This window comes from Grammomys surdaster, unplaced genomic scaffold (genome assembly GCF_004785775.1).
Source record: "Grammomys surdaster isolate TR1022 unplaced genomic scaffold, NIH_TR_1.0 126185, whole genome shotgun sequence".
Lineage (NCBI taxonomy): Eukaryota > Metazoa > Chordata > Mammalia > Rodentia > Muridae > Grammomys > Grammomys surdaster.
In genome coordinates, this window is record NW_021620991.1 from 2,241,526 (window position 1) to 2,258,869 (window position 17,344).

Here is a 17,344-nt window from a genome sequence, read left to right on the forward strand (position 1 = left end):
AGAGAGAGAGAGAGAGAGAGAGAGAGAGAGAGAGAGAGAGAGAGAGAAGTGGGTCATTCCCGTATCTGCTCTGGAGGTTGCTCAGAACTACCAGTCAGCTGCCTCTGTTCTCCAGCAACACGAGCAGTTCAGGACATGCTGCCCGAGTGAGCTTGTGACTGGAAATGCTGGAAGTTTCTAGTACAACCCTCTCTCGGCAGGCTCTGAATGTTCCTGGTGACTGGCCTTCCTGCTGGGGAAGACACTGTCAAGTGGCCAGCCTCATTCCCCATGTGTTAGGGAGCCAGGAGGACCAAGTCTCCTTCACCCCGGCCCAGCCCCCATCCCTACCTACCTGCCAGGCTGTCACCCATGAGGGTCAGAGCGGCAGATGGATGAGCCTGGCTTGTCGGTGTGACCCATTTCTAGAGCCAGTGAACTGAATCTGAAGGCAGCAGTCTCCTTTGGTTTTTTGGAGTGGCTGAAGCTATGCCGGTTCTCATTGCCTGGGTTGGTCATGCAGTAGGAAGGGGGTAGGGGGACACTGTCCATCACTCCTTTCCTACCTCACCACAGTGTCATAGCCTGGAGCACTAGGGTCATCTTGGGGAGGTAGCAACAAGCACATTACAAAACGTGTGAGTGCGTGTGTACTTGCCGTGTTCATGTGTATGTATACACACGTGCATATAGACGCCTCAGGTATCATCACTAAGAACACAGTCCACCCACTTTGAGACAGGGTCTCTCACCAACTGGTTGAGACCAGTTACATTCCAGGGAGTCTCCTGTTTCTGCTTCCCCTAGCTGGGATTGCAAGCATATGTCGCCATGCCTGGCATTGTTATGGAGGGTTCTGAGGACTGGACTCGGGTCTTTATTTTTGCAAGACAAGCACTTTGCTAACTGAGGTTTCTCCCCAGGCTACAGACATCTTCTTAAATGGCCAGCAATCCAGTCTCTGGATACTGCCGTTTCTGTGAGAACCGCGGTTCTGCAAAGCATGTACTTGTAACACAGAAGCCACCAGGCGGGATATAGAAATGAGTGGGCCTGGCAGGCACCAAGAAAGCTTTACACTCGTGGGCCCGCCCCACCATTCCCTTCTGTCTGTTTCCAGGCTGGAATTGTGAGGTCTGCATCTGCAGGGAGAGGCGGGGTCAGCAGGCTCATGGCGTTAGGGTTCGTAATCTTCACCCTCCCTAGAAGCCTCAGGTGTGTAACAAGAAGCAGATTCAGAGCCCTGTGCATGAAAGTAGCTGTTCATGAGGACCTGTGACCTGGACGTGGCTGAGAGTCCAGGGCTGTCATCTGTGTGACATTTCCTGCATTTAGTTCATAAGTAAGAACACCCAACCAGTGCAGTATATGACTTCCCAGGATTGCCCTGAGAAGTAGGTGTTAACAGCCAGTGAAATGATGATGATGATGTGGTGGTGGTGGTGGTGGTGGTGGTGGTGGTGATCACCACAACATGTGGGACTGTATTAAAGAGTCACAGCATTAGGAAGCTTGAGAACCAATTTTCAACTGCAAAGACAAACCAAACTTCAGCCAGTGGGTTCTATGGGCCCTCCCGCCTTCCAGGTGTGCCCAGCTGTCAGAAGGTAGCCGGATCAGCAGCAGGAGCACGTGGCCCAAACATGACCAGGGTGATGCCTTCCCTGGGGTTGGGAGCGTGTTGGTGTGTGGTCATTCTGGCCGGGGTAAGTCCCCGTCTCTCCACACTTCCCGTCCGTGGTACCAGCTTTTGTCAAGTTAAAAGGAAATGCCAAATGTAAATTCTTTTCAATACAGATGAATTTATCCCAGAGTTTATCCAGCCCAATGTCAGGACCTTGAGAGCAACCTCCAGTCCCCACTGGAACCCCAGCCAGCACCAGGTTGCCGGTGACCTGCTGGTGTCACTTGGTCCTAGGTGGCAAGTGCTGGTCCCCTTGTTGAGGAGAGACTGACATTCCTCAAGGGCCTGAGGTACCTGACGGGATTGTCTCTGGCGTGATCCTGCCTGAGACAGTTGTGTCTCAGCTGCGTGTGCAGAACAGGTCAGTCCCGCCCTGAGAAATGTCCTTGTTTTAAGTTCCCAAGGGAACTTCCAAGCTTACGATGTTAAGCCTGATAGGACTGTTTTTCATTTTCTTGAGGACTTGGGCCACAAGTCAACTGCCAGTAACTCTTAACGAGATCTCACCTCTGGCAGAAAAGCTATTTATAAAATAAAATTTATATAGGGTTATAGCTGACCTGACCTCATGCCTGCTACATAACCAAGGTTGGCCTTGAACTCTCAATCCCCTTCTCTGGTATATTACACATGTACGACTCCCTGCCTTCTTACTGTGGTGCCGGGGTCAAACCCAGGGCTTTATGATGCCAGCCAAGCCAACTGCTCACTGGGCTATATCCCAGCCCTGTGTTAAGCTATCCTTACACGTGTAAGACTTTTTGAGTGCTATGGGTCTCCCTGGTTAATTCCTAAATTCAAGAGTGGTCATGAGTACCCCCAACCTGCACAGTACAGAATTAATATCCTCGAATTCTGTCCAGCCCTGCTTGGTGCCATAACAAATGGAGTATGATTTAGTTCCCCTAGAACAATGATTAGCATGTTCTGCCACTGACATGTGACTATCATCTCTTGACCCTCCCTTATTAACGGCAAGGCAGAGTCTGGAGGAAGGACTATAAGAAGGGTTGACCAGAGAGCTCACGTTGTGAGGCTACAGACATGTGGTTAAAGGATATTTCTGCCCTCCAACTCATGTGCTCTCAGCTTTGGAGCTTACGGTCATTCAGTTAGTCCCTCCCTCCTTACGGGGTGGACTCGTGCCCTGGGGGATGGTCAGCAGCCTCTCTGGCCTCTGACTGTGAGACCCTAGTAGAACCACCACCCTCTGTCACCACAGAAATTGTTTCACAATACCACTAAATCTTGCTGATTGGTGGTCTATGCTCCAAGTGGAGTTGAGAGGCTTTGGGGTGGTTTTTGGAGAACCCCCTTTTCATTGAGCTGCTGTGGGGAGGCCAAAATCAATGAGGTAGCAACATAGTCCTACGAGTGGTGGACTCTGCCTTTCAAGTTCTGTTTCAAGACCCTGTTCTAAACTGAAGGCCCTTCTTATGAATGGAGACTACCCCTTCTTATGAATGGAGACAAGCCCTTCTTATGAATGAGGACCACCCCTTCTTAGGAATGAGGACCACCCCTTCTTAGGAATGGAGACCACCCCTTCTTAGGAATGGAGACCACTGCTTCTTATGAATGGAGACTACCCCTTCTTAGGAATGGAGACCACCTCTTCTTATGAATGGAGACAACTGCTTCTTAGAAATGGAGACTGCATCTTCTTAGGAATGGAGACAGCCCCTTCTTAGGAATGGAGACCACCTCTTCTTATGAATGAAGACAACTACTTCTTAGGAATGGTGACCACCCCTTCTTAGGAATGAAGACTACCCTACCTCATGAGGACTACCTTCATCATCTTGCCTTGAAGCACTTTGAGCTGAACTGTCACTCAAGGTCAACATGGCCAGGTGTAAAGTGCAGCAAGATTTCTGGTTAATTCTGGAAGGCATCCATGTTCTTATAAGTAGACAGAGCTCAGATCCTATGTCTCCACTGTATACAGCCATCCACTCGTCAGCTGAGAAAGGCCAGGGAAGGGCAATATTCAACTCTTCCTGCTCTGGCTTGATGCTAGATCTCTTGGGCCCTGGGGTCTTCGGACTCTGGTGCTGACATTCATTCATCCCAGTCTGATGCTCAGGCTTATGGCCTTGAACTGAGATTCTCGAGGTGAGCTCCAGATTTTAGGTGATTGCCCTGGGACCGAAGAACACAGTTGATATGCTGGCTCCCTTCTCCTTGCTATTGGGAGATGGTGGAAATTCTTCTGCTTGCTATTGGGGGATGGTGGGATTCCTTCAGCTTGCTGTTGGTGGATGGTGGGAATTCATCTGCTTGCTGTTGATGGTTGGTGAGATTCCTTCTGATTGCTATTGGCAGATGGTGGGATTTCTTGGCCCCAGGAACCTCATAAGCCAGTTCCCTCACATCCCCTGACCCCAAGGATCTCTGTGCACACATTCTGCCTGCTTTCTTTATTTGTCAGGACTCTGATGCTCACCCTACCCCATCTGAAGGCTTCACAGAGTTGCATCTCTGAGCTCCTGACATGAAAGCCACTTGTCTTGTTCTTCTGTATATGCCTAAGAACTGGCACATTTGGATGTCTCATGTAACCTTTTACGTGTCAAACTAGCACCTACAAGGGAGTCTTGCTTCCTTCTGGTGGCCACCGGGCCTTTGCACCTGTAACATGGGTCCATGAGGCCCCTGTGTTATCGAGTGAGCCACTCTGAGTACAAAAATATGCCATTCGTTTGTCTTGGAAAATTCTAAGGCCATCACTCTTGTCTTCATGCAAGTTTGACAAGTTAAATGCTCTGCTTACTCCCTCCCATGCTGGAAGAGAAAGCCATGATTGGTTTGTTTTTGCCACGGACAGTGGTCCACGTTTGATTCAGCTTCTTTTAATAAGACCTCGTTCAGACCCAGAGATGGATTACCAACTTCCCCATCAATCTTCAGGGCCAGATCTTATTACAAACCACCACAAATATAACCATAAAAGCCCCATTGATTGATGTGGAGCTTGGTAATCCATCTGTCCCCATCCATTATTCCGGATATAATTTTTCATTATCTGCGTGGCGGCTGATTCCTACCACATTAGTATACAGTGGCAATTACCAGGAGCAGAAAGGGCCCCTAAATTAGCAGGAACAATAACACCTGTCAGGACAGGGGAGCAAGCATCCGCACACCGAAAAGCTTCCAGACTCCAGGGCCACATCCTAATTCAAAGAGTTGGAAGATGTAATTCAGTATTGACCTTGAAAGCGGAGGGGAGAAAGTTCATAGCTTTTAAAAAACTTTATCTGGGGAATGTGCATTTCTTTGAGGTGGCATTATTGTCAAGCTGATCACAGGCTGCCTGACAGCTGGAGTGGGGACAGCTCAAGGATTGCTTTGTACAGGGTCAGTGGGTTTATGGGGCAGATGTCCCTGCAAGTGTTATTTAAGGGTCACCAGAGACTTAGCCAGAGAGAACTGATTCAAGGTATGAGTGTTGAGACACGAGTAAGGAAGGACAGGGCTGGACGAGTTCTGCCTGAGAATTTGACATGCACACAACAGACAGAATCCTTTCCACAGACCAGCGTGACGAGGCTCTCTCTGCACAGTGACTGCTAAACCTGGGTAGTTTTTTTTTAAAGCTTTTAATACTGATTTTTTTACTTATAGATGTGTGTGAACAAGTGTGCACATACACAAACACACACAAGGATGTGCATATGGGAGATGGGACAACCTCTGGTGGCATCCTCAAGATGCTGTCCACCTCCCCCATTGGAGTGTCTCTCAATATCCACCAACTGGGCTACAGCAGTGGCCGGCAAGTCTTAGGGATCCTCTCTCATTTCCATGCTGGGAATAAACTACACAGCGCCACTCCAGCCTTTGCGTGTGAGTTCTAGGGATCAAATGTGGGCAAATGTGCTTGCAAAGCGAGTTCTGTACTGACAGAGCCGTCAGCCTTCCCTGTGATCTGGTCATCCATCCTTACCATTCACGAGATGCAGGTTCTTCTTCAGCGTGAGTGAAGACAATTGAGACAGACAGACACCTGGCTGAAATATTTCTGAGTACCACTGAAGGGATTAAGTCAGTCAATTTCTCTCTGAGTTTTGATTTTCGAGAATCAAGAATCCTGTCAAATTGAGTTCTCCAGAGACCCATCATGCAAAGCGGTCTACTGTCAAACTGCTGCATGGGGGCAGACCCAATCTAGCAGGGCCAGCAATGCTGCTGGATAGAGGGCCAGGCTGCAAGCAAAAGGCTGTGGCTGTTTTTAAACCATCTAGACAATGGCAGTGAGAATCTCTGCAGACAGCGACCCTCTGGTGACAGAGTGGGGAGATGCTGGTGTTTTGAACCACAGGTTTACACTGGAAGCCTCAGCTTTAGTCAGAAGTCAGAACATAAATAGTTTCATTAAATCTACAAGGAACCCACACACACACCATTTGTCTGCTCACCTTAGTGACGATTCTAAAAACTGCTGTACATGGCCAGAGTATGGCAGCTGGTCTTTCAAAATATATACAAATAAAATTTTATTGAAACACAATTACGGCTATTTTTTGTACATTGTCTATGGTGTGTTGTGCACCTTGATGGCCATAGTCTAGTACAAACGCTGATATGTTTGAGATGTAGCTTAAGTGCCTCCAAGGGTCCATTGCAACTGGAGACTCGATCCCAGGATGGTGTGGGAAGAGTTGGGGCCTTGAAGAGTAGAGGCCTAAAGGATGGTACTTAGAACAATGGGCACATACCTTCAAAAGGGACCATGAGATCTTTGAGCCTGCATATGTCTTCCTTGATCTCTTCCCCCACTCTCTGTAATCTTACCCCTGCACATTCCCTAACCATTACTAGCCACCATGATGTGATGTAGGAGTAACCAGAACTGGGCTGATTCAGGTGCCGTAACCTTGACCCCTTAAAACTGTGAGCTGAATAACCCTTTCCTCTTTATAAAGTTAGCTCCTTCTAGTATTTTATTGCAGTAATGCAAGGTGATTGTACATAAAAATTAAACATAATAATATACCAATATACCATCGGTATTATATTACAGTAATAAAATGTTATTATGATATCATAAAATAATATTAGTATACTAATACGCACAATACAAGCTGGCTTCACATATTATACCTTCTAAAAAGCCTAAAGTATTTCTTAGGGATCTCGTGAGGAAACCTTTGCTTGCGTTAGCTCCATTTGAAGATTATGAGCAACTCCTGGTGTCTGGAGGAGATGGGGTCACAGGGCAGACTCTGTGGACGTCCTATAACATCTCACGTGGCTCTGCTCTCTTCTCAGTGGACAGCCTTCCAGTGAGAGGAAAGGACAAAGCGCGCTTGCGTATTTCCCATAATCCAAACTGCTTCATGCAAGTGTTATTTGGATCCGTTTTTGTTCAACCATCATCACTGTAGGACCTGTGGGTTCATTCATAGATCTTGCTTCTAATGCAGGAGGAGTAGCTAGACACAGAAGGGAAGCTGCACCCATGTCATCTTGACAGTATGGCTGCCTAAACAATACCTGCATAATGACATGCTCAGTCAACAGGCCAAGGTGTTAGGTCAAATTTCACAAGGCCCCACCCCTAGATTTTAAAACTACAGGTAATCAGTGGCTACAGAGAGAGGGATAGTCAGGCTTCTCCAGGGATACCACCAATAGGTTATCCGATTCCAAATGATCAGCTCAAAATAGATGTAGATTTGAGAAACACTAAACGGACTCAATAGGTTGGTGGGTGGGTGGATGGATGGGTGGATGGATGGACAGATAGATGGATGGGTGGGTGGATGGATGGTTGTATGTATGTATGTATGTATGGATGGATGGATGGATGGATGGATGGATGGATGGATATTTGGGTGGATGGATGGGTGGATGGATGGATGGGTGGGTGGATGGATGGATGGATGGATATTTAGAAGGATGGATGGATGGATGGATGAATGGGTGGATGGATGGATGGATGGATGGATGGGTGGATGGGTGGATGGATGGATGGTTGGATGGATGGATATTTAGAAGGATGGATGGATGGATGGATGGACAGATGGATGGGTGGATAGGTGGCTGGGGATAAATGGGTGGATGATGGATGATGGATGGGCGGATGGAGGATGAATAGATATGTATATGTATGGCAACAATAGTAACTGTAGGAGAGATCATGAACTTGAGGGGAGAGGGTGACACAAGAAGGGTTGGGGAGAGGGAGAACTAGAAGTTATGTAAATAAATAACTCACGTACAAAATTTGTAAGAAAAACAAGTTTTTCAAATGTGCCCTGGGCTTTGACAGTTGACTTCGTTAGGGTTTCTATTGTTGTGATAAAACACCATGACCGAAAGCAACTTGGGGAGCAAAGAGTTCATTTCATTTTAACAGCTTGTGGTCTATCAGGAAGGGAAGTCGGGGCAGGAACTGAAGCAGAGACCATGACATAACACGACATACTGGCTTGCTCGGTTTGCTTTCTTACACACCTCTCCAGATATGGTTATTCATCAAGAATATGAACCCTCAGACTTGCCCACAGGCCAGTCTGATGGAGGCAATTTCCCAGCTGAGGTTCCTTTCCCCAGGTGACTCTAGCTTGTGTCAAATTGATAAAAACCTAACCAATACAGCTTTGTTCCGGTCTCCCTGGTTTCTTATTTCTTAGTAACAAATGTAGCAATATGGCATGTAGCCATCGTTAAAGGTTCTGGGTGAGGTGTAGTGTGCACCGGGTAGGCACAGATACAAAGATGGTGATGAGCCCCTTTATAGGAGGTCAGAAATTCACAAGGACCTTAGTCAGAGGTTGGTATTCTGTGTTCATAGTCATCACTGAGCAGGGTCTCCTGAGTCCACTATTTCCTTCTCTGTTTCTTTCACTACCGAAGAGTAGAACTGGTCTTTTCCTTTCTCAGCTGGGGGAAGGTAATGAGGAATCCAACACCAGTGATGCCTCTGTCCGTGACCTCTCGTCTCCTATGGACTCGGCATCTGCTGATAGCCAGCTCAGTGACAGAATCCTCTCAGGATGAGAAAGAGGTCAGAGTTGAAGGGTACCCTGGTCTCCTCCACTGCTGCACACAACTGGAGCTGGACAGCTGAGTTTGTTGTCCTTACCAAAGGATTCTCTTTGCCTCTGGTGGGCCACCCCTCTCTGGTGAGCGAGTCTCTGCTGTTACTGGTCCTCAGCTCTGCCTTCTGCTCTTTTCTATCCGCCATCAGTCCAGCCTTGATACCGTTCTCTAGCCTTGGCATAGAAGGTGGCACATTCACCCCAAGGAACAAAGATATAGTTTTCGCCATGGGAATCAGTGTGTGGCTGGAAGGCTGCCCCCCAGCATTGGCCTGGAGCAGGGTCCATGGAACCTTCCCACTGAGGAGGTGGTGGCATGTGAGCTTCTAGCCTCTGACACACAAGCGGGGAGACAGTACTCAGATTAGCCGAGGCTGCCCAGGATTGTCTAATACACTGTTGCTGGAGCCAGTGGATCCCTCGTGATCTGAAGAATGTACAGATTCCCAGGGTGATTTTCCCTTCTGTAACCTGTCACTGTAGAATCTACCACTCAGGGTGTTGCCAGGACTACAGGGGAGAGTGACCACACTGGCCATGGCTGACGCTTGTTGAGTGACTATCCGTGATCATCGCTGCCATCCTCCTCCTCCCGGGCTCCCTGCCGTCGTCACGGTGATAACGGCAGCAATGATGATCTTGGTGTTGATGACTGTGATTGGATGATGCTCCTGATGATGGCATTGAAGGGAATTTCAGTTATGCTGATGTAGGTCGTGACTATCGTCACCGCCACCAAAATCTAAATAGTCTTCGTCATCACTTTGCCATCAGGATTAACACCATCATCACCACCATCAACATCATCACCATCATCTCTGTCTTAGTCATCAGCTTTCTCCTCCTCTTTGGTGCATCTGCCAGCTCGGGATCAGCATAGTCCTTCAGAACGACACGGCTGCTTCTTGACTGTTCTGTCTGTAACACGATAGGACAGTGAGCAGGCAACACCCTTTCTAGAGTTGTCCATCAAACTGCCCATCCTTGTCAACTCCTCCCCTGCTTGCAAGATCTGTGATGGTTCTCAGACCCTAGTGAGAAGACGGAGATGCCTGGGCTGGTGGGTTCTCCATTATTGAGGAGAGTGAAGATAGCTCCCGAGGTCTAGCTTGGCTTTAACCCCACTGGTGAGGTTGAATAGTGGTCTTGAAAGAGTAGGAGGCTCACCCAAGGTCAACAGGAAGTGCTCCAGACTGAGCACAGGTGTGTGGGAAGCCACAGGCCTCGGTGGGCACTGAGAGTTCTGACTTCAAAGCAAGTGGAATTGACCCGCTGTTCCCGACAGCAGCCATGATGGCTACGAGGGCCTCTGCAAGCACCATGCCGCACAGAGAGTGTGCCACAGTGGCTCTCAAATCAACGGGTAGAAACGGTGGATGGCCTTGACAGTCCTTCGTCGGCTCCTCTGTTTCCTCCTGTGAACCAGAATGGGAATCCTTCGTGACAAATGGCGGTTCCTCACAGAGGAGGGGGAGTGGGGAACCGGGATGTGTGTTCTGGCTTCGCCAACTTGGAATCGTTCGCGGACGACTCTCCCTTGATGATCGCGTTTAGCAGAGAAGGAACATCTGCTTCTGCGACGGTCTCTGGGAGGCTGCCAGCGACCTCGGAACACTGCAGTCTGCCGCGTGGAAATATGTGCCCTAGCACCTCAGTTCTGTCAGATGTGATGATCGGGTGTCTGCAGAGAGGGTGTTAGAATTGGGTGCCAGGTAGAGACAGGACAGGGTCCACTCATCTCAAAGACATCAGCCCTCAGAGGAAGATGCTTTGCCCTGAAGGTTCCCCAAGCTACCTTGGTCTTCCGTTCAGATCCCATGTTTACCAACATCAGGAAAGAGCCGAGGCTGTGTACCCTGCAGACCACTGAGGCTGGATCATAGTCATCTGGGGAAAATATTTATTCCTATGTCCCAGGAGGGCTGTGATAAATGAGGTCCAGAAGGAATGTGGACAAGGATGGGGCCAGAGGCGGGAGCTAGTACCCGCCTTCTCCGCTCTATCCTGCATCACTGGTTGGGAGCACTGGAGGGGGATGAGGGAGAAATCATGACCTTGGCCATTCGTCTGCATTAGTTCTGGCTATCCAACTGCCAAGGTGGGCTCTGCCCGTCTATCCCCTTCCTGTCAACTCTATGGTCCAGTCCACCTTCATTCTTCCCTGGGGAGAAGGATAGGACTTCCAGGCCGGGTGACAGAAGACTCACCCTTCCTTCGTTATTTCACTGCTGGGAACTAACTTTGCAGGCAGCAGTCATGGAGGGCTCTAGGAACAGGAGACAGCCCTGGGGAGGGCGTCTTTAGGGTCTGCTGTAGGGGAACTCATCTTCTTCTAGAAGTCCTGTATGGGTCAGACTGGCACCACCTGGGTCAGGCCAGTCTCCTCCACATGCTCATGCTCATGGCTCCAGAATAGAGAAGCAGAACCTTTGCACCATGCACGAGGAGGGAAGTAGGGAGGGAGGGCTTGGGAATCTCGGCAGAGCTACTTGAATCCAGATCAAGGCAGCAGGCACAGGGCACAACTGCCCATGGCCAAGTCCTTGCTGAGATGCTAAGTACGGGAAAGACTCTCAATCAGGGCTGGAGACTCTCTTTCTGGATGCAGGGTAACAGTCTTGTTGCTTCAAATGAATCTCTAAGCACCTGCTCAATGTCCTTTGGTCTGTCCCTGCCAGCTCCAGCCCTGGTGCCTTCCGCCATGGCCTTGCCTGTGTGCTGATCTTTGACCCCTGTGTCATGACCTTTGACCTCTCCCATCTCCTCCCCTCCAGGTCTGGCTGTGCATCAGATCATCACCATCACCGTCTCCCTCATCATGGTGATTGCTGCGCTCATCACAACTCTTGTCTTAAAAAACTGGTAAGGCCCGGGAGCGTCGGGCTGCGGGGGTACCCAGGGAGGTCTGCACAGAGAGCACCAACATTTTAAGACCGGGTTTAGATGCTCCGGATTTAACTCCATTGGCAGAATACTTGGCCAGCTTGCCTGGAGCCTTGGCTTCCTTCCCAGCTCTGCGTACACTGGGTGTGTTGGCCTGTACCTCTAATTCCAGCGCTAGGGAAGTAGAGGCAAGAGCGTCAGAGGTTCAAGGTCAGCCTCAGCTATGTAGCTGGGTAACACAAGACCTCCATTTCAGATGAAACAGACCTGAATGGCAGCCTACAGACTGCATTCCCGTTGGAGTAGGAGGTCCCAGGTGACTACAGTAAAAGGGACTGTGGCCACGACTGTATTCAGCTGGGTCTGCTTTCTAATGTAGTTCTTATCTCGGCTCCCACGCCCCACCTTTGTGACATGGTTTCCCAGGATACATGTTTCTCCCGTCACCCAGGTCTAGCTGGACCCATGTGTTATCTGTGTCCATTGCCTATCATACCTCCCAGAAGGGCAGAGAAGCATCATCTGCCTGGCCAGACCCCTCCTGGACTCCCATTCTCCACTGAGGTCAAAGCTGCAATCCCAGACAGACTTTCTCTGCCTTGAGCAGTATTTCTCTGCTCGCTAACCACTCTGCTGCCTTGCTGCAGATGGCTCCCTTCCCTGCTCCCTTCTGTAAAGTGGCCTTCTTTGAGGCTGGCCTTGCTGGGTGTGTTCTTCTGACACAGCCCAAGAAAACCGAGAGGGTTCCTTGCTGCCTGTAGCACTTGCATCTCAGATCCTCCTGCAGCCACTTGGAAAGGCATCTGTTGCTTGTGGGCCTCAGAGGTCCAGCTCCCCAGCGGTACAGTGTGCCCTGATCCCAGACATATGTAAATAACAAGTAGGGTTCCAGCCACTGGACAAACCCAGAAGCAAGGGAGCCAGAGGTAGGTAGCAAGGGGGACTAACAGCCCAGGACAAACCCCATTCCACTGGCCTCATACCTGGTAGGCAGGTGGACTCCTGGTAGATCCAGTATACATGGACAGCAAAGTATTTCAAGGGGGACGACCCCAGTCCCTTGTGCATGTGACATAGTACGACATCATGACCAAACCCCAGGAACAGAGAGGACTTGTGACCCCCTTCTGTGACAAGCCAAGCAATTAGGCGTGAGTGAAGACGGTCAGTAGAGCTCAGAGTCTCTTCTTTTGTTTTTTTTTTTTCCCCGAGACAGGGTTTCTCTGTGTAGCCCTGGCTGTCCTGGAACTCACTCTGTAGACCAGGCTGGCCTCGAACTCAGAAATCCGCCTGCCTCTGCCTCCCAAGTGCTGGGATTAAAGGCGTGCGCCACCACCGTCCGGCTTCAGAGTCTCTTCTGCTGAGGGATCTTCTGCCCCGTGCTCAGTTTCAGCAGGAATCAAAGCCTCCCTCCCACTTGGGGAAACAGAAGCAGAGAGTAAAGTGAGACCCTCAGAAGACAGGCCACCTGGCTTTGGTGTCACCTTGCGTTCCTGTGATATTCCCTCAGAGACAGGAGTGGGGTCCCCTGTTCATCCTCCAAGACTGGTGGAGGAGTGAGGCGGAGCTCATGGGGCACGAGAGAGCGCCTTTGTCAGATCCTGGCAAGCACACAAGTCATTGTTTCACCTTTGAAGATGCGTTCTGGGCAAGGTGACATAAAGACAGACAGACAGACAGATAGACAGACATACAGCAAGTCGGGGGGCAGGGCAGGAGCTACCTTTCAGCAGTTCATCCAACAGTCAAGCAGTCTCTAACCCCAGGCTACCCCCCACACACACACACAAAGGTCGCCTCCTGGCCACCCAGCCCTCCTGCAATGGGCATTATCAACCTTTCCATCCAATTAAGGCATCTGAGGGAAACTGAGTCAGCCATCTCAGTCTAGCTGACATTCTTTAGGCAAATAAGGTTCCCTAGTCCCACCGCTCACCTCAAAGCACTCTTGTGATAATGGCCGCATTTAAAATTCAGATTTTATATCTGAAAAAAAAAAAAAAAGCTGATTGCTTGATTGTGGTTGATCTTCCTGAAGAGGCTGGGAATTACTATGTCATATAAATCATGCCTGGCAGCGGAGGCCTCACTGTGGATGTGCGGGAGCCAGCCGCACATGAGCTCCGGGACCTGCCCACCCCCACCTCCAACCCGCCTCTCTCTCTCCTAGTTGTGCCCCAAGCGGTCACACTCGGAGGAACAGCCACCAGCGGAAGATGAATCAGCAGGAGGAGAGTTGCCAGAACTTGACGGACTTCACCCCGGCCCGGGTGCCCAGCAGTGTGGATATCTTCACCGCCTATAATGAGACACTGCAGTGTTCCCACGAGTGTGTCAGGGCCTCCGTGCCGGTGTATGCCGATGAGACGCTGCACTCAACCGGGGAGTACAAGTCCACGTTCAATGGAAACCGGTGAGTTCCACGTGATCCAGGCTCTGAGGTTCAAAGCTCTGTGTGGGTGAACCGGGCACTGCCATTTTGGCCAGTTGCCCCATAGAGCTTGCAAGGGCCCAGCACATGCGGAGAGCTGATTTGTCAAAGCGATAGCAGTGAAGTTGAATCAACAGGTATGTAGCCACCCTGGGAAGCACAGCGGAAGTCATAGTGAAAACCTATTGAAATACGTCCGCGCGGCTTAGAATAGACCACACCAGACCAAATGGTTCTAAGGTTCTGAGTGGGGTTTATTCAAGAGATAGGGCAAAGATGGGAGGGGTGAAGAAGAGGAGGAAGGTGAAAGAAGAGAGAAAGGTCAGGGGGCTCTGCCTGTATTATATGGGCGGTGACGTAGCCTCTCCCAGGTAAAGGTAGAAGGTAGCCAAGTGGGTTCTGGGAATGTTTGGTGATTGCCTTGACAACGATGTGGGGGTCGCCTAGATGTGACGTCACTGGGTTCAGAGCTTGATACCAACACCTATCCTAGACCCCCAAACTGTGATGAAGAGGTATTCTCAGCCCCTCCCACTGTGCCTGGGGCTGAGTACCTACCTGCCCTCCAGCCTTAGGGTTCAAAGCCAGCCAAGGACTCACTGCTCCCTCGAGCATCAGCAGATCATGTTGGGTTCCTCCCACAGTCGGTATCTCTGAGATTTTGTCAACAATAATGTGTCGGCAGCCAGCTCAGAAACACGGAAAACGCCAAGCAGACTGGAGCCTCTTATTAAATGCTGTTATTAAATGGGTTATCCCTCAAAGAAGACACCCTTCTCCAGCCATCCCTGGGAATGGTTAGCAAACTCCTGAGTCAGCCGCTCAGGGTTTGCCCAGCATTAAATTAAAATATCAATAAGCTATTTTTTTTAAGTGACTGTGCACCCGTGCGTCATTTGTAAATTAGGAAAAGAAAAAAAGAAAAAAGAAATGAGGCTGTAAGCTGGATGCTCACATGCCTGAAAGGCCCCTCCCCAGATCAGAGCTGGATTAGCAGTTGTCTTAGTTATGGTTTTACTGCTGTGAACAGACACCATGACCGAGACAACTCTCATAAGGACAACATTTAATTGGTGCTGGATTACAGGTTTAGAGGTACAGTCCATTATCATCAAGGAGGGAGCAGAGCAGCATCCAAGCAGGCATAGTGCAGGAGGAGTTGAGAGTTCTACATCTTCATCTGAAGGCTGCTAGCAGATACTGGCTTCCAAGCAGCTAAGATGAGGGTCTTAAAGCTCATACCCACAGTGACACACCCACTCCAACAAGGCCACACCTACTCCATCAAGGCCACACCCACTCCAACAAGACCACACCCACTCCAACAAGGCCACACCTACTACAACAAGGGCACACCCACCTCCTAATAGTGTCACTCCCTGGCCGAGCATATTCAAACCATCACAACAGCATAGGAACACTGTTGAGAGCTCCCTGTCATGGCCATGGGGAGGACGGCTTTGGGTCACTCTGTCATTTCCAACATATTTGCTGCTTTACTATAAGTAAGGGTGAATCTTGGACATCAGGGCTTCTGGCCACCAGTTCATATGCTCCTGTGCTACTGGCTAAGTGAGCAGGTGAGCCATAGGGAAAACCCTGTCTTTCTGTAGAGGGTTTGGTATCTGATACTCTCATACCCTGCTACAGAACCAGGAAGGGTAACACTCTGGTGCCTGCCACTGGGCCTGGGACATGGTAGTTGCTTGTTTTATATCTGTTGTTGTGATGAAACACCTTGACAAAAAGCAGCTTAGAATAGAAAGGAGCTTACTCAGTTTATTCAGGATTCAGCCTATCATTACAGGGATTTCACAGCAGCAGAAGCTTAAAGCAGCTGGCTCTCTAGAGCCGAGAGAAATAAATGCATGTGTATCTGCTTGCTTGCCGTCTTCACATTTATATGTTTCAGAATCCCCTACCTAGGGAATGGTGCCACTCACAGTAGTCTGGATTCTCCCAGGATCCCCTGCCTAGGGAATGGTGCCACTCACAGTGGTCTGGATTCTCCCAGGATCCCCTGCCTAGGAAATGGTGCCACTCACAGTGGTCTGGATTTTCCCAGAATCCCCTGCCTAGGGAATGGTGCCACTCACAGTGGTCTGGATTTTCCCAGAATCCCCTGCCTAAGGAATGGTGCCACTCACAGTGGTCTGGATTCTCCCAGGATCCCCTGCCTAGGGAATGGTGCTACTCACAGTGGTCTGGATTCTCCCAGGATCTCCTGCCTAGGGAATGGTGCCACTCACAGTGGTCTGGATTCTCACAGGATCCCCTGCCTAGGGAATGGTGCCACTCACAGTGGTCTGGATTCTCCCAGGATCCCCTACCTAGGGAATGGTGCCACTCACAGTGGTCTGGATTCTCCCAGAATCCCCTGCCTAGGGAATGGTGCCACTCACAGTGGTCTGAATTTCACCCACATTAATTAACAATGAAGATAACCCCACTCCATAGACATGCTCACGGGCCAACCTGATTTATATGGTCCCTCACTGTGACTCTCTTCCAAGGTAATTCTAGGTTGTGTCAAATTGGTAGTTAACACTAACCATCACAGTAACCTGCTTTCAATGACAAAATGTAAGGGAAACATTTTAGGACCTAAGTGCTGTCCTTTCTATCATAGGCAATATGGTCTCTGCCTATGGATGCATAGACCCTGGCTTTAAGCTCACCCCAAAGCCAGCATCTGGAGATAGCACAGGAGTGAGGGATGGCCAGCCTTCCCGCCTTCACACCTGAGTCCTCAACCTCCAGCCTCTCTGCTCATGTGCCTGCAAGAAAATGGTAGTCCCTTAAAAACCCTCCTCAAGAGAGCAGACCCAACCTGCAGGCTACCCAGCTCACCTGCCCTGTGGTGTGCACAGGCTAACAACACCATCCTTCTCTGCTCTCCCAGGTCCTCCTCTGCGGATAGGCATCTCATCCCTGTGGCCTTTGTGTCTGAGAAATGGTTTGAAATCTCCTGCTGACTGGCCGAAGGCTTTTTACCTCCTGGGGGCGGGGCAGACGCCATGTGTCTGTTTCATGGTACGTATCTTCCTGGGGCAGGATGCCCTCCCCTCCACTACTATCCTTACCTCTTTTTGAGATGACCAGGAGCCCCTCTCTAAGACAGTGGGTTTCTCAGGACATCCCCTGTGTAGGTACAGGACCATGGGTCTCTGAGGTACGTCTCTCAGACACACAGATGAGACTATGCCATGGGGGAGTAGCTCACAGGATCTCCTTGCAGCAGTAGCAGCAGCAGCAGCAGCAGCAGCAGCTCAACTGTCATGCTCTCCCTGTGCAGAGCTGAGAGCTGAAATCACCTTC

General features: G+C 49.9%; 1 protein-coding gene across 1 annotated transcript in view; it reads left to right on the forward strand.

Moving 5' to 3' along the window:
• Nucleotides 1–17,001, forward strand: part of Ajap1 (adherens junctions associated protein 1) — a 55,492-nt gene extending 38,491 nt beyond the window's left edge. The window contains exons 4-6 of the mRNA XM_028757798.1: nt 11,487–11,574; nt 13,766–14,008; nt 16,929–17,001. Coding sequence (XP_028613631.1) covers nt 11,487–11,574; nt 13,766–14,008; nt 16,929–17,001 — 404 coding nt within the window. The remainder of the gene's footprint in view (nt 1–11,486; nt 11,575–13,765; nt 14,009–16,928) is intronic.
• The last annotated feature ends 343 nt before the right edge of the window (nt 17,002–17,344 follow it).